Here is a 24231-nt window from a genome sequence, read left to right on the forward strand (position 1 = left end):
ACCTAACTGTTAAAATTCATGTCTAATAACTTCCTGCTGCTTTGCACCTTACTTTCTATCTTTAATTTATATTGCTGATGGTAAATCTGTGTCTATCCCTGTTGAGGACAGAAAGAAGAGCTAAAAGCCTATCATTGGTTAAAATTTTGGAAGAAATCCTATATTTGAATAATTTTGTAAGAATATTGCAAACTGAACAGGCTTTGTAGTCTTAGTGTATTCACTTGGATTTAATAAAGGTGATCTTTCCTATTTCTTTTTCAGGCATAAGATTCTGGATATGCTCACTAAGAATCCACCTTTTACGAAGAACATGGAGTCCCCTTTATGTAATGAAGCTTTGGTAGATCAGCTTTGGAAACTGATGAATTCAGGTTGGTTTTTGGTTTGGTTGCGGTTTGGTTGTTTTGGGGGTTTTTGTGTTGTAAGGTTTTTTGAAATAAGTGTTGAAGACTTGCTTCAGAATGTTGCCAAGAGCTCTCTTAGTTTCGATAGTTAGAAATTGAAAATTCAGTCTCAGAAGTTCAATGTCACGCATGTACCTCCAGAACTTTCTCAGTGACACAGGGTACCAAACCTCCTTGTTTTTCGTTATTTTGTCTACTGCTGCAGTGTGCTTTGATGTTCTTTGGCATAGAATGATTCTTTGACCCAGATTTTGAAAGCAAATGTTTCCTCAAATGATGATATCTGTGATACCTTTTTCTTTATAGTTTGCTTTAGATTAGATAGTCTCTCTTTGTCCCCTTTTACTAAACTCTGAAAGAATATGAGAGGATAACATTTGTATAGATAATTTAAATGAGATTTTTAGAAGTGTATTATAAATCTAAGACTCAATTTGCCTTGTGTGATTAGGAAAGATCCTAATGAGAGAAGGGCTTGCATCTTTACCATTGACCTGGTTTTCGTTACTGAAGCAGTTTTATCCAGTCCTGACAAACTGCCCTTTAACATCTGGCACATTACTACATTGATTACGTATAAACGTTTATATAGCTTTTTTAGGTCATTGAAGGCTGTCTGTTCTCTGTGTATCATTATTTTTAGTGTTTAAAAGTTTACAGCTACACTCCAGGGGCTGAAGTGGAGAGACTACTAGTAGTTCAGTTTTGTAGGATTTGCCAAGTGTCAGGCACGGAAAATAAACAATTTTGATGTTCCCATCAGAGAGTTTGTTTTTCCTTTTTCTTGAGAGAAGAGCGCGTGCGGTGTTACTTACAACCATTACCTCTTTTTGCAAGTAACAAATAGGGTATACATTTTTATTATGATTCATGGGGCTTTAAGTACTTAAATTTCTATGCATCGGGATGACATAATGTTTCAATTTATTTTCTGTAAGGGATAACTGCAGCATTCCAGGGTGCCTTGGAAAAATGTTTCTTAATGTGAGACAAGTTAGTAGCCAGGTTTAAAGCTGCATGATTCTAGACTCATGAGTTGCTTTCTTTTAACATAAGCACATGCAATATAAAACAGACTCTGATGGAAATCTGTAATCTTTTTCTTTTTTTTTTTTTTTTTTTCCCCTGTGTTAATCTGCCTTAAATTGATAATGCTCACAAATTCCAAAGGTTGCAGAGAAATTCAGCAACCAATTGTGTTTAAGCTTAGCTGTTCCACTGGAAAAAGAGGGAGATACTGAAGGGCAATTCATCATGTAATTTTAAGATGTACTAGTTTAAGAAGTTTAGTAAATTATTTATAGTTTTAAAATTAATATTTGTGAATGTGTCATTCTCTGGACAGTATTTTAATGTTAGAAATGTCCAGATTAATATTCATATCCCTTTCACTTGTAACTAGGCAAGTGTAGGTACAGCTAAGCATATGCAAAACAGTATTTAGCCCCATGAAACTTACAGGGATAGATCTTGTAATTTTATTTTGTGCTAAGTCTTGCACAGCCACATTAACATGGCAGTTGGCACATCTGTGTCTTGTTTACCAGATACAGTTCTATTCCTGCTGTGGAACAATATGTTCAATAAACTTGCAATCAGTCAAGAGCTGGGCTGAGTTAACACCAGAATCGCTGTATTTGCAGCATTGCACCAGATGTTCGATGTCTTTCTGGTGTGATTGGTGCCAAACGTGCTTTGACCATTTGTGTATGAAGATATAAAAGCAGCACACAGTTTGCAGGGAAAAAGAAAATTGATGCATTGCTTTGTGCAATAAGAATACATATCTCCATTATGAATACAAATTAAAGTATGGAGTATCCAGTGAAGTATGTGACGTAGTGGTGATATCAAAAAGCATGTTTCTGCATTGCTGGTTTGTGTTATCAGTGCAGTTTCCAGAGGTTACAGTTCTCAGTCAAGCTTAAGGCTCCTACCCTATTTCATGGAATACATAGGCAAGTGTGACCAAATCCATTGATAGGGCAACTCAGTTTGGTAACAAAACATTCTATTTAATTGTTGGATAGTAAAAATAAAAGTGAAACTTTAAAAATAAAAGCATATGGTTGTGATTATTTTCCTTTTATTTTTCATTATGTTGTTATAGCACTTAGTTTCCCAGCTTTGTTCTATGAAACATGCCTGGCTTACAACCCAAACAACTTAAAGCCTTCCTTTTAAACTGGATGTGTCAGGTGAGTTTGAGTCAGTAGGAGGTAGGAATAATGAGGGAAGTGTATCTTAAGCAAAGAAAAAGTCATACTCTGGTGGATCCAGATTGCTTAAACTGTCTTATTTGTGGGGGAGAAGAAGATTGTATCTCTGTATTAACAATAATCTCTTTTGGACTTTAGGAACTTCACATGACTGGAGATTACGATGTGGTGCTGTGGACCTCTATTTCACACTTTTTGGCCTCAGCAGACCTTCTTGTTTACCATTACCAGAGCTTGGACTTGTTCTTAATCTGAAAGAAAAGAAGGCTGTACTTAATCCAACGATTATCCCCGAATCAGTTGCAAATAATCAGGAACCTGTGAATAGTACTAACAATCACGGACAGTCAGTAGGATTTCAGAACACCGTAAGCACAAACCATCTGCATACGTCCCATTCAGCTGGCTCTGAGTCCTTGCATTGGTTGCTGATTTAATTTTGTAATGTGTTCAAGCTTCTCATGCTTTTACCTAAGCTACCTTGATACCTTGTTACTCTTTATTCCTTTCACTTGAAAAACTGGCATATACCTTAACTTTTTTTACTTTTTTTAAAACTGCTTTGCATAGCGTATGCAAGCTTTTTACTTGTTTTTTCTAGTCTCATCATTTCTGTTCTTTATAAAACTTTACTTTTTCTGTATTGCTTATGAGACATGAAGTGATTCACAGAAATGTTTGATGCTGTGATGAAAACTTTTTTTCATTAGACTAAGAATATTGCTTATAGGCAAGTTATGCAATTTTCCAAAACAAAACCTTTTATAAGTAAATTTATTACACCTTAAAATACATAGATATACCTCTTTATAAACAACTTTAAGAGATGTTAAAGTTGGAACTTTAGCACATCTTTATTGAACACTTAAATCCGACTACTTAGCACTGTGCTCTGAAGGATTTGTAACAACTTCTGAAAAATCACATACATTAAGTTTGATATCTTTCTGGCTTTGGAGGCTTCAGTCCATTGTGTGGTTAGAAAGCTATTCAAGCTTACAAGCTATTCAAGTCATAACTTTTCTTAAGAATAACCGTCACTGCTGCAAGACCAAGTCTTTTTGTTGGACAAATTTAATTATGAGGGGAAGGGGGGACAGTGTAAGGAACGGGAAGAGGACAAATTTAATTACGAGGGGAAAAAACTCAACAGACACGGAAACTATGAGTAACGTCCTTAACAGTTTCAAAAACTACATTTGATTGAAACTGCTTAGGAGAAGATCCTGAAAGAGAATGTGAACATGTTGTTAGCACGTTTGGCACTGTTTACACCCTTTTAAATGAGATGGTTCACTGTTACTTTATCAATCTCATAGTTAATTTCTAAATCGTTTTTATTCAGAAGTATACTGAGAGTGCAAATTATCACAGTACTTTGCAGACTATTTCCAGTAGGGGGAGAAAATGATGATGGAGTCCAATATCATTAGAGCTATCCTACATCTTTCCAGAATATGTAGCAAGTCCTAGTTTGCTGTGCACAGACATCAGAATTAAATAGCAGGAGACATTTTGTTGGCAGAATTTTAGGCTGCAGTTCAGTGACCATCCAAACCTTTTTAGCAGCCAGACTACCTTAATCAAAAGATTTTGTCTTAACTCTTCTTTTTCTTATACTGTTCTCTCCCTTATGCTAGCACAGTTGTTGTTGCTGCATAGTGAGCTGGATCAGGGGAGGATCTATTTGAAAAATGCCTTTTTTTTTTTTTCTTTTATATCAGTTTCCTGGTGTAGTTCATCATGTAGTTATGCAAATCCTTGTGGTGGCTCAGGACAGATATGTGTAAGGAAGGGGAAGAGGCTGCTTCTTTTAGCAGCAGTACTGGTTTACACTACTCTGAAAATGCATCATTAGTATAAGCCTCAATTCACACTTCATCCCTTGTATCTTCTCCTATGCCTCATCTCCATCCTCCTACCCCTTACTTTGTTAAGGTTAACATTTAACCTTAACATAGGTTAATAAGGTTACCTTACCATAAGGTTACCATTAACTCGCCCAAAATTCAGGGAACTGGTTTTCCTTTTAAAAAAACCAAACCAGTAATAGAAAGCAAAGGCTGCTTCTCATATCAGCCAAAGTTTATCCAGAAGTGTTTCACAACAGCAGTGTGTTGGCTTAAATAATAGGGATGAAAAAAGGGAAATATGTATTTGGGGGGAAAAAAGACTTAACCGGTGATAGAATACATCAGATTAACTAGATTCTTTAAAGCAGACTGTATATTCTGAGAGCATAAACATGTTAAAATCGGTACTAATAGACCTGTAGCATTGAATTTGCTGAGGATGCTAAAAATTACCCACTTGAATTTGAATTGTTCAGGGCACGAGTTTGTGGGGCTACAGTGCCCTTTGTAGAACAGAGGAAGAACAGTTTAGTGGAGCAGCATGTGCTCTTGAGAATCTACGATACGGCTTTTATCTAGTTTTTAGTATATCTAGTTTTTAGTGGACTTTTAATTATGTTTGCTTCCTTAGGTACTTTATTTTTCCTTCTATATTTTGTGTATTGGGCTTCTTGAAACCACCTGTCTCCTGTTTTAATGACTCTATGTGTAACTTCGTAGACTCTCCTGCTATTTTTATATTCCTTTGACCCTGCTTTTGTTGATAATCTAGGTAATTTACAAAACAGTTTAACTCTTCTTAGTAAACATTGTTGTGAAATCAAAAAGACCCCACCCCATGTTATATATAAGTGCTTGTTATGATTTGTATTCAGCAAAGTAAGCATTAGCTTTTAAAGCTAACTAAAAGAAGATTTAGCTAAATCTCCTGTGTAGATCAGAGGCTATCACAGTTTTTCAACTGAGATTTGGACTGAGGAGAGTCTGCAAGGCACAGATTTATAGAAAGGCTATTCAGAGGCAGCAAATGTTGTTGCACACCAACAGTACCATGATTGTGAGAAGGGACAGCAAAGATGCCAATGCTAGATATGCAGAGGGAGCAGGGACAGAAGTAAAGAGAAACTATGTTTGTAGGAGAGGTTGGCACAAATCCATACAGGGTTTTAGAAAATACTTTTTGCCAGAACTACAGGGAAAACTTTGTTCAAATCACCCACTTTACTCAGAAGTGTTTTCAGCTATCAGGTCTCTTTTAAGCTGAAACATGGCTCTTGCTATCTTCTAATTTTGGTCTTTTAATGCTGCTTCAGGAGGATGATCATCTTATTAAGGAAACAGCATCCAGCATTTCTGGTCATCAGCAGGGGGTGAAGAGGAAGGCTGATATGCCACTCGGGTCTCCATTGGAGCCAGGGCAAATACTAGAGAAGAATGAAGACAGTAAAGTCAAACTCAAAATCAGAGTAAGAAATGGAAATTCAACTTGCACAATATGTAGGGTGTTCAGAATAACAGCAGTGGCTTCTGCTGACTTCCCTTAAAGCTGTGTTCAAACAAAAGACATGTTGTGTATATGTGTACAGTAGCTGTTACGCTTACTTTGGCAAAATCATTTCCCATCAGATTCTTCATTGGCTGGCAAGAACTAAAGTTGACAGCTAATGCTCTTGTTCACACAGCTTCACGGTAAATTAGAAAGAAGACACAACACTGACCCTTTTTAATTTTACTGAATTTTTATTCCTTTGCAGTGGTAGATATCACTTCCTTTCCCTCTCACCCCCAATTTACCTCAGAAATAAAATATTTTAAGATATGTTTAGTGATATTTCTATGAATTATTAGCATCTGCTTATTTTTTTTCCTGATATCTTAGTTCTCAAACTCTCAAGAAGAGGAGGAAATTGATATGGACACGGTTCATGACAGTCAAGCCTTTATTTACCATCATTTGAATATGTTGGAGAGGCCATCCACACCAGGTATGAGTAAATTTATTTGCAAAATGATAGTATGAATTTTTCAACTGTTTCAGTTGTGGGGACTTTTTTTGCTACTGCTTATTCCTGTACATGCAATGCTGGTAAGTGTTAAATGTTAACTGAATTCAAGAAAGTATGTAAAGGGTGTGTAAAAACATTTCTTTAGCTTCCAGTATATTTATAGATAACTGTGTACATGTGTGTTTTCATACATATCTGAGTAAGGTAACTATGTATTGTGTTTATAAAAGTGAAAAGCTAAGAAATGAATAACATAAAGCTGAAATACAACCACATGAGCAATTACGTAAAACTTATTTTGATGTAGTTGTCATTGAGAAAATAATAATTTTTAAGATTAACTTTAAAAAAACATGTCAAGACTATTCAGGTTAAAAAAGAATCTCTAATCTTCATGATTTATAACATAACATTAGTAGTTAAAAAACATGCAAGCCTCAAAGATGCTTAGAAGGGCTTTTTGAAGCTGAAAAGATTGCATCTATGAGTACAATGGTTTAATTTCAATCACTTTTCTGTTACTGCTTCTCTTAATATCTTTTTCATAAAATATTTGGCAAAATTTCTTCTCAAAGAATAGTTTTCTTAAAAACCTTAAGGCAGGCTGAACTCCATTGATGAACTTCCACCTTCTTCGTTTATCTGTCACTAGCAAAGAAATTCAGTGGTTAGTCTCATTTCCTCAAAATATTTTAACCACATTTCTTAAGTTTAATTCCAGAATGTGCCAGTGGAGCTAAGCTGAGGTAGTGTGGCTGTGTAAGAAACATTTTGAGAGATCTTCGATACACATCCAAAATGAGGTTTTAGGGTTGCAATACTGCAATGCTTAAAAGTGAAGTATTTGGCCTTAGAAGTAGGATTCAGAGTAATTACGCTCTTGCTTGTTTTTCTGTTTTTATCCAGTGGTTGCCTAATGTAAAACAGAAGTAGACCTTAGCAGCAGGAACTGGAACGTCGGTTCCGTCCTCAGTGCCCTGGGTCCTGAGCTGCGCTGACAGGCGACCTCAATTGCATTTCCTGTGACCTGGCAATTTAGTGGCCCCATTTAAGAGAAGGGCTGGTGGATGTTCCTGCTCTGAGTATCCTGCTGAGGCTGGTGCCTTGGTGCTGGCTGGGGGTGTGGAAACTGTAGGCTCATACTCCCTTAGGGCCTAGGACTTACGTTTTTACTTCTTTGGCAGATGCTCTAGCCACTTAGGGGTTTTGTTGTTTTGTTGTTTGTTTTTGTTTTTGTTTTTTATAAAAGGTAACTGCTGTCATTGCTCAGCTACAAATTAAGTTCATGTGGGGACATAAAACACAGGGAGGTCTAGTTTCTGGATTCCAGATGGCCTTTGGTTAATGACATGTGCCAGCTCCACCAGGATGGATTTGTTGTTGGATACGTGGAGTAGCAAAACTCACAACTTTTTGCCTAAATCATAGGCATTTCAGCAGAGCGAAGGAGAAGGCTTGCATATAGGTTGCTGTCATGAACTTAGGTGCCTAATTCCACACAGCCTTTAAACCTCTCAGAGCTGCTTTGAATTTTGTCCTCAGTATTATCATCAACCATCACATTTCTGTTACAGCAAAGAATGACATATCCAGGGCATGCAAGTGTGAAGCTGATCCGCTGAGGATTAGTATTTATAACTCTTACGTGATATTTTGCAATGAATATTTTTTTACTAGATTTACACACTCTATGGAATATAAAGTCAAAAAAACCCAAAAGTCTGCCAAATACTTCACAAATGGGACTTACGGGACCCTCTGTACGCCAGCTCTGTGCTCCAGGACTGTTGCATATTCAGTTTCCACTAGAGTTCAGAAAGGGTAAGGTCTGAGCGGAGTAATGGCCAGTTGACTGCTGCTTTTGTAGACCTACAGCAGACAGAAGCTACTTTGAGTTTCACTTGTGTGCAGAGTGACCTTCTCACCTCTGCCGTTTAGGCATTCAGCACACTGCAATACATTTTCTTTCCTAGGTAATAAATGAGACAAATCCTGGGGTTTGCTACAGAATTCATTTTAAATAATAAGCCTTCGAAAAGCATTATTTGGAAACACTTCAGATTAATTTAATTTTCTTTGGTTTGTGTGGTTAGAAACAGCTCCACTTCAGATATTCTTTGCTTCTAAAATTTCACCTGTTTCTTATTCATAGCATTTTTCTTAGAAGCAGAGATGTATGAATTTCAGACCGAGTAAACGAAGACAGTTCAATCTTTAGGAAATGGCATACTTCTGAGAAGAAATGCCAAACAGATGGGGAAGAATAAAAGCATACGTAAATAAAATTGTTCGCACATAGGAGTGTTCTGTTTTACAAAGGAATTGCGGATAATATTTCCTGAGGGGTTTTGAGTTTTTGCAGCAATGACGGAGGATGGGCGCACTTCAGTGAGTGATTATTGTGAAATAGATTGACAACAGGTTCTGAAATGGTCTCAGTATCTTGTTAGTAAATCGTAAGATCATGTATCTGCCTCAGTTCTGTGACTCTTACTTGGAACGCAGTGAGCTCTTAGTCCATACTCAGTTTTCCTCTCACAGCTGTGGGTTATGTCCCCACATGTCACATGAAGTGTTAGGTCATCAGCCAAACACAGCCTGCGAACAGCAGCTGCCAGGAGGAGGTTCATGTTGGGTCTAAATTGTGCTGTATCTGTGTATTCTCTTCTTTTTTTACACCCCCCACACCACCCCAAATGGTAACTTGGATTTGTTCAAGTTGTTGTAACCCCCATAAAGCCAGGAAAATATTATTTTTTGTTTAAAACCTTTTTTTTTCTATATGCTTCTGCTCATAGACGTGAAAGGTTAGGGTTGAGACATGCTGCAAAGGCAAGAAAAGAATTCTTGTGCTGCAACTCTTGCAGGATTACAGATTTCAGTACTATAATTACAGCACCTTTCATAGTTGTTCATATAGAAAATGTTTTAAATCCTACTAAAGGATCATGTGTACGATAATAGAACTGTGGACTCCGGTAGCTATAAGGGATTCTGAGCATTTTTCAAGAAGTTATTTAAACAAACAACACATCAGTTGTGAACTGCCTGAAGAATGCTGTTGATTATTCATCTGCCCTAAGGACTAGAAACATGGTAGCCTCCTTTGAGCCTCTAAAGCTGTGCAAGGTCACGTTTCTAATGCAAGACTAGATTTTTATTTGCTACTAAATCATCAAGAATAGTAGTAATGCTCCTTACTCTTATCTAAAGATCAAAAGAATTTCAAGATCAAATTTTGTGTAAGCAGTAGGTTTAAACTCTCACTTCAGGCTGTAAGGTGACTTGTTGTGCATTGTTGGCTTCAGTGAAAGCAAATTAAGATACACTTCTTTATTTACTTTATCCTTTCACATGAGTGAGATATTAATACTTCAAAATTAACCTTGAAAAAGTTCTGCTGTATGTGTCAGTGGTTATTGAATGGCCTGTACTTTTCTACTTCCAAAATAAATGCCTGGCTGTAGCCTGTGTGATCTAGAAGTTATACATCATTATGGCTTAACAGGTCATCACTGATAAACATTTAATTAGAATTTTCCCAACTATTTTTGGTAGTTTGATAGTTGATACAAAGCAGTATCCAATTCTCTCTTCTCTTTATTTCTACAAAAGGAAGAAAAAGTAAATATGGCCATGTTCTCTCTGTGCCCTGGCAGACCTTTTTCTGATCACATTCAGGAGCAGTGGGGCTTTGTGGACACATCCTGAGCATTCCAGCTCACATCGGAAAAAAATCTTTGGCCATTGTATTAATCCATTTGTTGTTTTCCAGGATAATCAAACTGGAAATTTCCACTGCTGACCTTGTTGGTCACTCTCTTTACCATGTAGATGTACATGAAACTTGGAAGGTCTAGGCTACCCTCATACATGTTGATTGGATTGTGGTCTTGTTTATCACATTTACTGTCTGCAGTTTCAAGAAATAATGGTTTAACTGGATTGAATTGTTTCTGGAATGATTTGAAACTGGATACAGCACGTATTTCCGTAAAGTGTAGAGCGAAACTACTGTAGTTACTATGTTTAAACAGTACATTGGAGCCTGTGGTGCAAATCACTGCATTTCAAGCGTGAATACAGTAGTTAATAAGAATTCAGTCGGAACTGTGTAAAAAGTCTGGTCCTCTGCAGCTCAAGGGAATTACCCAAGTTAGCGATAGGAGCAGCAGTACCTCAGTGTTCAGCCATTAGTTAGTGGCTCCCTGTTAAAAAGCATTACTGAAGCATCGGCACACAGACAAATATATAAACGAACGCTTCTCGGATACCACTGACAATGATGGATTTTTGCTTCACTTTTTAAGGAGGGAAAAGCTGTTAGAACTGTTCTGTTCGACTATCCTTTAATTACATACAATATTAACATAATATCTGTTTGATAGTATCCATTATGTTGGATACAACACATATGTTGACTTTATTACCTAAAATATAACTGCTTCCAAACTGGTAACTCATAGGCTCTGAGGTTCTGTAGATACTTTTGCCTCACTGAAATAGTACGTGGTCAATTGTACCCTTCGTAAGGAAGGGTGTTTTCAAGTGCTTTATCCTAAAGTGCATGAAAGCACTTTAAAGAAACATAAGCTCAACATATAAAGTGACAACATAAATGAGAATTGCATCAGTGCGTGGCTGCAATGTGTCAACTACATGATTTAATAAAAGCAACATAATATTGTAGCTGTGACTGTCTCTGAGAAAACAACTGAGCGTTCTCAAACCCCTAAGATGGATAAGGCTGGCAACTAAATTTTCAGGTGGACTACCTGAAGCTGTTAAGAGGCACCAGGTATTCTGAATTGACCTACTGATTTAAATGTTCTTTTTCTCTACAGTAGGGAATACTCTAGAATTTTTGAGAACATTAAAGTAAATATAGTAAAAATAACACCACAGTTAAGCTGTTATTTTAATGTAAGGACAAAGTTAAATGAAAGCAAAATGAGGAAATTAGTAAAACTGGTTAAAAGTATATTTTAGTTAAATCACCAGCTCATCTTTACAATAGTTTAACGGAGGCTATCCTTTGGTATAGGTATAAGGACTTATCTATCTGGATATAAATCCCACTAAAAAATATGAAGCCAAGTGAATTGGTAATTGGAACTAGTCAAGTTTTTATGTTGGAGCCAAATTAACTGATTTATTTAGCGCATCCTCAGAAAAGTTTTGGGTGGTTTTGTTTTTAACTAGACCTTTACTTCTCACTCTCAAACTTTAAATTTTGTCATATGGTCCTTAAAAGAACACCCTATTAGACCGAAAATTGGTAACTTTTTTTCAGAGATATATAATTTTGAAATTCTGCTTCTTAAGACAAATGACAGGACACTCGCACTCTGGAAGTTTGGGATTATTTATGCTTGGTGACTTTCTGTGTGTGCTTTGTTGATGGTGCAACAGATGCATAAACACAGCATTAAATAAACAAATAGTGTGTCTTAGATGTTTCCAGGGTAATATTAAAAAAGAAAAGCAGAAATAAGGAAAAACAGGGTAATTGTCAGAACAGTTTTTAAGATCTTTTCAGCTTTTTTTAGTGTTTTCTCTTTAGAGAAAAAGCTAGCCAGAGCTACAGTTCAACTGTTAGGCAAAGAGAGTGCATTATTTTTCTCATTAGCAACCTTTCTTTGGGTTCTGGGAGAAATACAGTAAGTGTTCGCATGCTCGTGTTGGTGTCCCCTTCTTCCCAGAGGTGGTCGGCATCAGGTTCTGGAGCACCCGCCTCTCCTCAGCCGAAAGACTGGACCCATGGGCCTTACCCTTTGCTGTGATTTATGAAGTTGTTTTCTCCCTCTCTGACATTTGGATAAATCAGGGTGCGAATGGGGTCATTTTTAACAAGTATCGATTTGGAAAAGTCCTACATAAGCCAGCTGTTTTAAAAAATAGATTGTGCATGCGAAGAAACAGAGACTTGTAAGTCTGTCGTGTCCCACGACACATGTCACACAAAATCAGAAATGTAAGAGAGACCATATGGAAGATCTTATGAAAGTTTGTTGGCGTGTTAAAGTCTCGAGTTACATGTTCCCAAATTGTAAAGGTTCAATAAATAAGAGTAAAATAAGTAAAACACTGTACCCAACAACATTGGTTGATGTTCATGCACCGATGATTCTCAAAAACGATTTGTCCTGGATAATTGATGAACAGGATGATACAGTTATCTGACAGCGATTTTTCTTGTGACAGAAAATGTTACTTTAAAGCTTATCAAGATCCTGAACCCTTTTCATTCTAAAACTAAACTATGAGATCTGTGGGTAGTGGGTTGGAACTAGATGATGTTTAAGGCCTCTTCCAACTCTAACCGTCCTATGATTTTGTTCTCTCTCATGATATCTACAGCATTTGTATCGGTCCCAGTGACGAGGTGTGCACATAGTTTCTGAGCTTTGTCCTGTGGGTTAGTAATTGTGTCTAATTTTAAACACGTACCCAGTCAGCTGGAACACTGCAAAGCCAATAATTACATTGGAATCTCCACATCCCAAACAGAAGGAGATCCAAGTGGATAGACACGCGTATGTGCATTTTCTTCCAAGGAATGCTACTAACCACTTCAGAAGCGAGCTCCTGGGCTCACCCTCCACTTTTTGTGTGTTTCTGTGATTTGAGAAACCCGGGTTCCAGTCCTGCTCCCTCCGCCAGGAGGAAGTGGGTTCCCTGCAGGAAGAGGGAGTGCTCCGTGCCTCCTTGCAGCAGTCCTGCTATCCCTGTTGACATGAGGATGATATTAATGCCCTGGAAAGCAACTCCTCTGTAGCGTTGCTTTTCTAGTTTGGCAAGATCCTGGCATGGGCTTTAAGTAGATCTTAATTAAAATGAAGAAGTGTTCTGCAAGTTTAATGGTGAATTTTACAGGTACAAAGCTGTAAAATTTTTTATAGACCTTTTACATGTCTGTCCATTTTACAGACAACTGAGTTCAGTAGTCTGTGTACATTCTTTCTGAGACATCGTCCAGGATCAATATATTTGATTCCTGATTTCAAAGCGCTCTTTAGCAGTAGGAGGAAATTTTCTGGATAGTTGTTATTTTTCATTTAAAAAACCAACAGCTTATAGCTATCATTGACCTCTATGAAGGAAGTGCATGTGTACTCCTAGTACCGGCTCAGTAAATGTAGATTTTATTTTTTTTTTGTAATGACTTTCTTTCATTTCGCATTGACATTTGTGACATATTACGAATATTGACTGCCTCCTTAAGCATTAAAGTAGCCCTTGAGTTGCAGTTGGATCTAATGGCCCGAGTCAGATATGCCCCTTTTTCCACCGTTTTTTCTTCTGTTTCATGGCTGGTTTTGCATGCTTGCAACTGCTAAGGAAAATTTTCTTACTTGTTGAAAAGCTGTATGCTCTAGAGGAATGAGCTCAGGTTCTGGGGATAGATTTAGGTACAGGTAGGAGTTCCTTAACAGAAATATAGTTGAAAATTGTTAAATTGTGAAGCAATCTTTTTGCATCAAATACAGTATACTTGCATGCTGTCTGCAATGTCAAGAACTGCTTCAGGTAACAATGTAAAAAAGTTGTAACTGCATTGAAGTCAACAAGTGGAAGTTTTAATTTGTGTGCATATCTTCTATCTGCCATCATATGCATAAAAAAGTAAAGTAGTTGTGAGTTCTAACAATAAATCTTTGCATTGATAACATGAGCTTGCTACTGCACAGTTCTGATGAAATAAAAATTAAAGTTGTTTTTTTTTAAAAAATACTTGCATATTAGAGATTTTAAGTCTATAGGAAACTATTGTACTCTAGTCTAGCCTCCTTCCTAACATCAGCAGAATTTTATGTGGCACCATATTCACATCTTGCAGTCGACCCTAAACATATTTCTAGAAGACATCACTTCTGCTGTTTAAGACTTTAAGCGATAGGGATTCCACCATGTCCCACAGTAAGTCATTGGTCATCCTCACTGTAAAAATGTTTTGTATTTCTATTCTGACTTCTAAACACTGCTTACAGATGTAGGTTTTGTTATTTCCAGCCATATTTAAAAACAAACAAAAAACCAGAACAGCTGTACTGTCTAGAAACTTTCCTATAGATGTGCTTGATTGAATCAGTTCTTAATCTTTTGGATAAGGATAGAAAGATTGCTTGGAAATCTTTCTTGGTGCTTGTTTGTCATACTACAGGGAGCTGGCTCTTCAGACTTCCAGGAATCATTACCATAGGCCAGTCATTCTTGCCTTTAAAGATACAAAACCAACCAACCAAAATGATGTACTGGGAAAATATCCATTTTCAAATATACAGAAAAAGATAATTACAAAGCCCAACGTTTATAGCAGCTGTGAAGAAAATCCATTTTAAGTAATACTTAATGGAATAGCTGCCTTCAAAAATCTGATGGTGCTTTTCTACATTTGCCTAGTAGTTAAAGCACATTCTTGCAATGTAAGTGATTTGATTCAATTTCTGTCTAAAGGAATTTAAGCTTTCCTGCCTTCCAGTGTTTGCCCACATTAAGATGTTATTCTTAGATTATTGCCCTTTAATCCCTACTATTGAAGCTTGTGTGAAACAACAAAGTATTAAATGAGCCAAAGAGAGAATGAGAAAGTGAACCAGGGATTAAGAGATCACGGATCAGATTTTCTCTCCTCAGATACCAGGTTTACTAAATATATAAGTAGTTCTAGTGCATTTGTGAAATATATACTTGATAAAGATAGTATAATTGTCTTTATTGGAATTTGCTATTTGTTTAAGAACAAAACTTTGTGTAATCTTTCAAATAGGCTAATAGCTTGTAAGATGCAATCTTTGGAAAAAGCAGTTTAATTCTTCTGTTCACTATCAAAAAGTTTGTATGTTCTTGCAGGGAGCTTTAGCTCCTGACTAATAGGCGTTCACATTCCAAAATTGCACTTTAATTCACGCCAGTTCTGCGCTATCATAATTTTCATAAGCAGTTAGATTTTTATTATTCATGGTATAGTGGCCTTCCTACTCTGTTTAAAAATGAATTTCTGGAAACTAGTATAACTTGCAGCTCCTTAGCTCTCTACAATTCCTAATTTTCTGGGATACTTTTATACTTTTGAGGGAGGAAGGAGTTCGTCTGTAAAAAGTGTCAGTAGTATGGGAGCTTTAATGGCATGTCCAGAGCCTTTTCTGAAAAAAAAAAAAACAAAACCCAAAAAAACCAAAAACAACAAAAAACCCAAAAACCCCCCAAACCCCAAAAAGCTAATGGTACAAGTATAGTAACAGATTCTGTGTTTGCATGTTTAAAGGATAATGTAGGTTTGATCTAATATTTCAGAATTTCTTATGTTTCAAAACAATGCAAGTTAAACATTTATTAATCCCACTATATCCATTTTTTAGGTAAAGAACAGTCTTCGGGAGAGATGAACATGCACCCGGTCTCAGCAGCGCCGATGTCTGTGTTTAGCAAAGAATCAAACTCCTCAAAACATAGTGATCACCATCACCATCACCACCATGAGCACAAGAAAAAGAAGAAGAAACACAAGCATAAGCACAAGCATAAACATAAACATGATAATAAAGAAAAGGAAAAGGATCCCTTTGCTTTCTCTAACAGTCCAGCCAGTGCACGATCAATCTGTTCCCCGTCACTTTCAGACTGATGTCGGTGGCTTCTCTGGAGTTCAACTTGCAATATTCCCTGAATACTTAGAAGGATGTATATAACTAAAGCTTCTATCTTTTTTTATGGAAATAAGAATATGTGAATTGCCTTAGCAATTCAGAAGCTCTGCCACCATCCTTGTTTGAAGCCTTCTATTTGCATATGCGGTTGTTGAAATAATCTGATTCAAAAAATATGTTTTATGATTCTGAGTCATTTTGTATTTCACTCTTCTCCACACCCCTCACACTTTTTTCCATTTTAAACAAAGAAAACAGCCCTTTATGTAAGGGCCCCGTGTCCACTGGCAACCCCCTGCACATCGTGCTGACCATGTGTACTGCCAGAATCAATTATGTTTTAATCCTTTGAAGAATGTTATGAGGCAGGGTATGTTTTAAGCAGAAGCCAATTGCCAGACCTTTGGTGAAGTGCTGTTTCCAGCGTAGTATTGTATAACCAAGCGTAGACCTCCTGAGAAGACAGGGATTTTCTGTAGTCTACAGTTGAGCTGTTTCTTGCTTTAACCATTGCAATGTAATGTCAGAATTTTAAGAACAGTATACGGAACATTTGCCTTTTTCAGGTACTAAAACTCTTCAAAAATTCCAAGCTGCTTTTAAGCTGCAGGTATTTATTATGAACATGACCCTTCGAATATAATGACATTCTGCAATTATGTTTTTGGAATTTTAGCAAAATGCTTAATGCATGTTTTGTCCTGTAATCAGGCTTTTAAAAATCCAATAAAGTTTGCAAATTATTTTGACAGAGGCAGATTTTTTTCTTCAAGCTTGACATTGGAATATAATTCTGAAAGATGGCTTTGCTAAAAGTAAAAAAATATTTTTGAAAAGCTTAAAAATTAAAAGATTGAAAAAAATACATATTTCCTCCTGCTGAGGGGTGGTTTTTTCAGAAGCGTTCTATACGATCAGCTCATGAATCCACAGGAGAAATACATTAGTAGATTAACCTAGGTCTGGGACTTTGAATGACGGATACATTTAAATTTCTTCAGCTGTGTTTTATGCAGTGTACTCTTTACATCCAGCATTTTTTTTTATTTAAAAACTTAAGTTTTTAGAAGTTTTGATAATGGAGAGAAATCATCTCTGCCACTTTTTATGTGTTTTCTTTATTTGTGTGTAGAGGCAGGGGTTTTATTTCCATGCACTGGTTGACTTCTGTTGCCCAGAGTTCACTTCACGTTTAGCTTTCTAGAAGATGGTATTCGGGTTAAACGTTTTTTAAATTTTTTTTTCCCAAATTCCTGTGTGAGACTGATTCTCCTTCTTAGGGTAAAGAGAGAAAGTTCAACAGGGACCCAAGAAGACTTTTTTAAGCCATATTCTATTTCATGAAAGTTAATAAATACTTTTATATTATATACCTGCTGTTGAATCCTGTAGTTTTTGTAATAACAAATTACCTGTAGAATGGAAAGCTGATAGACTGAGGTGTTTTGTAATACGCATATACTTTGTTATTCAAACGCCATATGCCTTTATTACTGTTGTGCTACTAGTTGTGCTAATCGTTGTACTCGGAACACGTGTTAAGGTGTATTTGGGCTGGATTCGGGCGTGCTGGACCTGGGCAGCATCGCAGCCTCTCTCCTCGGTGGATGTGGTGCCCATCTGCTGCCACGCCAGCAGCTCTTCGCCCTAGGCAAAGCCCACCTTGGTGGGATCTCTTTCCTCTCTGCAGTGACTGTGAGCTCTTACAGCTTAGATGAGCTGAAGGTGCAGCAGGAAGAGGACACCCAAGCGTGGGTAGAAGGAGGAACTGATGTGTGTTGGGTAGACCAGCCATGTGTGCAGCTTAGTTTGCCACCTCCCTTGGGCCAGCGGACCGTGAATCACAGGGAGAGGTGGGGAGGCTACAGCAATAGCTCCGTGGAAATATTTCTAGGTGTTTTTCCCTTGGCTAAGGAGTGAAGTAATGCTGCCAAAGGTGTTTGTGGGAGACCTGGGCTAGTAAGCAATGAAAGCTGGCATTGTTTGGGAGAGCGAAGGCAAATGCGTTTATGTTTTAAAAATGAGGTCATGGATAATTTAGGCTGGTGTAGTTTCTGCTTTTGGAGACGGGGATTTACACTCTTAGGCTGAGGGGAAACATTGTCTAGTGATACAGGCACAGAACGGAAGCAGAGCTGTAACGTGGTAATTCCACCATCGTATATTTGGCTGTATGACTTTTAAGTGAACTATTGAATATATGTAAAGGAAATAAGTTGAAGACACCGTTAAGAGAAAATTGGAGGGGAAAAAAAAAATCTGAAAAGACTTTTCCAGTGCAATTTCTGAGGTTATGTCATGGTTCAGAATATCCCTTAATGTGTTTGCTGGACTACAAAGTCAGTTTGAGGTCTGCAGGTGGTACGGCGTGGACAGGCAGCGCTCGCAGGCTGGCGGGTGTGCTCACGATTCGCAACAGCTGGGCAGATTGCACAGGTGATCCTAAAGCAACAAACTAAAATTCAGTAGGAGTGAACGTGAAATACTGAACTTGAGGGAAAATTAAACGCGTGAAAGCAAGCCGTTCCCCCCCCAACCTTGCAAGACACAGTGAGGAAAAAGAGCGTGGGGCTGCACAGAGGCGAGCAACGTGGGGCTATGGCAGAAAGCAAAATTCACCTAAGGGTTAGCAGGAATTTTTTATGTAAGATATGAAAGTGCCAGGGATTTTGGGCAACACATTTTGAGAAATGGCTGGGCAAATTCCCCCAAATGGAAACAACAGATAACATTGCATGTAAGAAAAAAAGAAAAAAAAAAAAACAACAACAAGGGGAACTGCGTGTTCTCGGTCTAGAATAAAAGAAGTCCGAAGAGGGAACTCTCCCTTCTAATACCTAAAAGATTGCTACAAGAAATGTTTATCGATTGTTCTCGGTGTTTCCTGTGGGAAGGCAGGGATCAGCTTTATTTGCAAAAAAAGATAGTCTTGTTCAATGTTAAGATGGAAAATATAACAGGCACCTAATTGTGATGTAAAAGCTCTTTTCTTGTAGATTTTTGAGCAGCAGGTTGCAGAGGTCTGCAGGGGATGTTTAGGGGATGCTGCGCCCTGCCACAGCGCGGGGACCTCACTGCTTTAGTTCCTTTTCGCGATTCCTTTGATCTTCCAGGTTTGTCGGCGCAATTACTGCGGTGGCTCCCGGGGTGTGACGGACACTCGTGGGAGCCTTAGGAAACAGAGGTCCTCGCACCCATTGCACCGTAGCTTGGGTTTTTCTTCTACTGAGAAATCAATTGATGACTATTTACAAGTTATAACCTGACAGCAGCTCAAGTTTAAACTTTATCTGGGCGGTGGATTAAGCTCTTTATCCTCGCCACCTTCACAGCTCGCAGGCTGGCTGTAACCCGTGCAGTTGATTTTGGTCCAAGTTCTGAGTTTCAGTTAAGACTTCTGGTGTATAGCGCGCTGTCCTTGAAACAAAAGGAGAAATAATTGATTTAGGTGGGATAGTAACTAAATGCTGGAAGAAGACGCGTTACACATACAAAGCAGAAATGCATGTGTTGTTGAAAATGTGCAAAGAGGTCAAAGTCTGGAGATTTTATTTTGACATCTCAGTTCATGAATTCCTTTATTTTGTTCGTTATAAACACTATAATGCACACAAGTGTAGGGCACATATCTAGTATTAAAAGACCTATATGCATTTTTAATGCAGACTCTTCATTTATCTTGGGGTTCTTTTCTTTATTTCTCAGCATAATTATAGAATAAAATGTCCATGAAGTAACTGCCGCATCCCTTAGATTTGTAGACATGCTCACGTCTCTAATTAGGATGCGGCTTCTTTCCTTGGGTGTCCGAGTAAGCCTTTGCGCTTTGGTGGGTTGGCTGCCAGGCGCTGTGGGTCTGTCCTGGAGCTGTGGCGGAAGGACAGCAGGACGCGACTTCCCCGCGTGCTTGGGTGAGCTGGTGCTCTCCTCCCAGCCTGAACTGGGCCGTCCCGTAAAGCGGTTCATATCAGTGACAGCGAGGTATCCTCACACCGTCTGCCTCTTCAGGGTATACAAGCTGTTCAGTTTTAGTTGATTGCACATTTCCAGGGATCGGGTAATTTGTGTGAATTTTAATATAAGGAATTTTTAGTCCTGTCAATATATTTTGAGTTCCTTAAGACAGTTAAGTCACAGAAAATTAGGAACCTGATTTTTAATGCAGCAGCAGTATTGCATAGAGGCCCTTAAAATGCACACCATATATATGAAAGTTTGGCGTAAGATTTAACTATTTTTATCTATTTTTATATGTGTGTAAATACATATATTATTTATTAAATATATTTATATTTTGTTTCCTGCCTTTATAATTTAAAAGGCAATAATAAGATATGAGTGTCTGCACGCACGTTAAGCCATGGCAGCTAATGTATAAAGCCTGTGTTATTCCATAGTCACCTGATATCCTAAATATAGTTTTGCTAAAGGCTTTTCCAAGGTTTTATTATTATTTTTGTCCAGATAAATCTACAGTGTTAGTAACCTTTGCTGATGCAGATGAGCCAGGATTTCATTTGAAGGACTTTGTATTTTGTCGAAGCACACTTTGCCTGGTGTGAATATGAATGTTTTTGTGGTGAACATCATAAAGTGACAGCAGAAATTGAAAGTGTATTTAGCTATGTTATTTTTTTTCATTTCTGAGTAGAAGTGAAACTGCATGGGTGGCCGCTTTGGGCTGACCTAACAACTTGCCATGGGGGAAGGAGCCATTTCTCCCCCCAGCCCCTGACCCCGCAGTCCCACGTGGGACGTTCTGGGTGCAAACCGGGCTCTTCGGGGGCTCCGTTCAACTCTCTCAAACTTTGGGGGAGAGGCTGGGGGACGGCGAGGCCGATGCTGGGCTGGTGGAGCCGGAGAGTGGAGTGGGGAGAAGGAGGGCGGGGGGCGCAAGTAGGGACAAAACCCTCTTTGGCTGCAGCCGCTGATTCCTTTGGCTCCGCTGCTCCTTGCGACTTCATGCCGAGAAAACGGCACGATAGGGTGAATTCAAGTGCTTACATCTGCGCCTCTCTGGGACTCTTCATTTTGTCGTGAGTTGGTTCAGTGAATGTTTTGAATCGGATTCACTTTGGGAATTTTGGCAGGTCGGAGCGAGATGAGCGTGCGTGACTGGCGGTTGGTTTTTTCTTTGCTGTGTTATAAATAAAAAAAGGAACGGTCTCAACAATAACGGGCAAAAGAAACTCTTCAAAAATTACTTCAAAGGTCATATCAGGTCAAATAAGGCTTTTTTAAAATTCTTTTTATTCTTTTTTATGTATTATTATTCTATTTTGTTCTATTCTATTTTACTTTTATCTACAGAATTGAATTTCAGAAGTGTTAATATGAAGCATTTTGTTCTGAAAACGCACTTTTCATTTTCTAAATCTTCCTATATCTTATAAATAAATCACACTGTAAAATCTAAGTAACGGATAAAACTTCTAAATGAAAATATGCCCTAAAAAGAAGGAAAAGGCTTGACAGCACATTAGGAATGAAAGCATTTTTCAAGACCTGATTGACTTCGCCCCTTTTCAAAAACTTATTTCTGGAAAAAAGTCCCTTCTGGAAGTTATCTGTTCCTCACCTTTCCAGGAAAAGGAGGGATGACTCACAAACTTGCTGCCGATTTAAAAGCTGTTTGAATCCATGTGAGTAACCCTCTGTTCCTGGTGGATGCTGGAAGGGCTCGTGCCAAGCCTCGCTGGGTCTGCCCGGGTGTGGGATTCAGTGCCGGACCCCAGGGGACACCGTGGGAGCAACGGAAACGTGGCCACAGTCTTCCTTCAGCGCCCAGCTACAGCCGATGTAGAAGCGGTCCTCGACCTGTTTTTCCTTACGCTACTGGTTCTGCTCAGCTTCTAGACACTTTGTTAAATCTTTCAAGTTTGTTTAGTGCCTTAAACTTTGGCATTATAGAATCATAGAATTGTCAGGGTTGGAAGGGACCTTAAAGATCATGCAGTTCCAACCCCCCTGCCATGGCCAGGGACACCTCCCACTAGATCAGGTTGCTCAGAGCCCCATCCAGCCTGGCCTTGAACACTTCCAGGGATGGGGCTTCCACCGCCTCTCTGGGCAACCTGTTCCAGTGTCTCACCACCCTCATGGTGAAGAACTTCTTCCTAACATCCAGTCTGCATCGTCCCATCTCTAGTTTTAATCCATTCCCTCTAGTCCTACCATTACCTGACATCCTAAAAAGTCCCTCACCAGCTTTCTTGTAGGCCCCCTTAAGATACTGGCAGGCCACTATAAGGTCTCCTTGGAGCCTTCTTTTCTCCAGACTGAACAACCCCAACTCCCTCAGTCTGTCCTCACAGGAGAGGTGCTCCAGCCCTCTGAGCATCCTCATGGCCCTTCTCTGGACACCTTCCAGCATGTCCATATCTTTCTTGTAGTAGAAAAGACTTTGGTCTTTTGGTAGCTCATCTCCCACTCAGGAAATTGAATTGAAGGACATGTGGGAAGAAGGGGTTTTAGCAGTATTGGAAATATTTGACATCAGCTTTTCAAGCTGATATGAAAGTTATTGACAGTGCATCCTTGTTTTGCTAGTTCTAATTACTTAATTCCTAATTTTTCTGTACGCTGAAGAACTGGAGGTATGGAAGAAGGAAGAGGAGGGACTGAGATGATCTGTCACCACAATGAAGAGAGACTTGGAGAGATTAAAGGTGTTCCGTTAGTTCTATCACTCGCCTTCCTAAGGCAGTTTCTACTGCTTTTAGGTATTTAGCACTCACCCATGGAGTTGCTTTCATCTTCACTTGTTTTCCTCCATTATTTCTTTACCTTCAATTCTTATTCCAGCATATTGATGTAATAGTCGCCTCAGAGATGTCCAAGCTTCAAGAAAGGCAGATCACTCAGAGACGTCCCCCAAAGCAGAGGGTTTAAACTGCTTTGGAGCAGGATGATGCCCTGTGCTGGGGATTTGAGTCTCTTCTCTTGTTTTTCCATCGACTGTTCCCAGCTCTGTGGCCAGCAGGCTACTACAGCTTATTTCTCCTCCAGACATAGATGTTCCTTATGGACATCGTACAGTTCCAGAGTCTGGGCAAGCATCCTTCTTACTTTTTCTTGTTCTTGGAGCAGTATGGATAGAAAATATTTCTCTATCTCAAATGCTTTTATCAAAGGATGCGGTCATTTTAAAATGTTGGAATTGATGTGTTTGTTATTGAGTACTTGACAAATTTCAAAACACTGAACACTTTCAGTTGCTTTAATTTTAAGACTGAGATTTTTAAAAATAGACGTTTGTTTTTACAGTGCTGAAAATCTTCCAGGTACTTAATAAAACACTCAGCACTTACAAGCTAGGACAAGACATAGAGGAGGGAAGAGAACAAAGGGGGTTTGTACGTCTCTTCAGGGAAGAGAGAAGTGCAATTGTAAGAGAATTGATAAAGGACTTCAAGGAATTGCTAGTCGACTACTGCTGTAATGTAGGAGTTATGGAAACCTAAATAAAACAGTGTGGAGAGGGCAGCTGAATACAATACTCTTTTTTTTTCAATAAAAGTTCAACAATTCGATTGGAGAAAAATGCATTTATAAAATGAAAACAAGACACTGATAACTTGTGTAACATGTTAACAGCTGCTTAATTTTTGACTGTTGTCCTTGAGCGCTGTATTCCGTAGTGTTAATTGAGAATATAGCAAGAGCAACTTTTCTTTTCCAGAGTCCAGCAATTTAGCATGACTGAATACCTGTCATGTACCTGAAATTTTCTCTTTTAATTTTCCTTTAATGATTTATTCTATTAAGAATAGGGAAAGCTTCTAAATATGTGATTTACAGTTGTTTTACAAAAATCAAACCGGATTTCCCTGTTCTATAATTACGAATGTAAGATGTACTTGGGCTGCACAGAAATGCCATTGGGAATTGGCCTTTGTGCTCAGAGGAGCTGGAGTTTTACCAGTGTGTATTTCTGGTCGGGGTTCTGAGTTGAGCCAATGATTTGTACCCGTCCCTAGAGTCTGGTCCGGTTTTAGGTAATCGGTGCCACCAGTTGGAGCAGATATTACCAGACCATTGCAAGCCCTTCCACTTTCCCCAGTTGGACTACTGGTTTTTCTCATTCATCTACCTTT

General features: G+C 38.5%; 1 protein-coding gene across 3 annotated transcripts in view; it reads left to right on the plus strand.

Annotated features, from left to right (window-relative positions):
- Positions 1–17505, plus strand: part of TAF2 (TATA-box binding protein associated factor 2) — a 65513-nt gene extending 48008 nt beyond the window's left edge. Inside the window, exons 22-26 of one of the 3 annotated variants that reach the window (XM_054190599.1) lie at positions 265–374; positions 2765–2994; positions 5793–5945; positions 6359–6464; positions 15848–17505. In XM_054190599.1, coding sequence (XP_054046574.1) covers positions 265–374; positions 2765–2994; positions 5793–5945; positions 6359–6464; positions 15848–16113 — 865 coding nt within the window. In that variant the 3' untranslated portion in view covers positions 16114–17505. Of the gene's footprint in view, positions 1–264; positions 375–2517; positions 2606–2764; positions 2995–5792; positions 5946–6358; positions 6465–15847 lie in introns of those variants that run through there. The other 2 variants (XM_054190600.1, XM_054190601.1) reach the window with 2 other exon arrangements.
- The last annotated feature ends 6726 nt before the right edge of the window (positions 17506–24231 follow it).

The sequence above is a fragment of the Rissa tridactyla genome, chromosome 2, assembly GCF_028500815.1.
Source record: "Rissa tridactyla isolate bRisTri1 chromosome 2, bRisTri1.patW.cur.20221130, whole genome shotgun sequence".
Classification (NCBI taxonomy): Eukaryota; Metazoa; Chordata; class Aves; order Charadriiformes; family Laridae; genus Rissa; species Rissa tridactyla.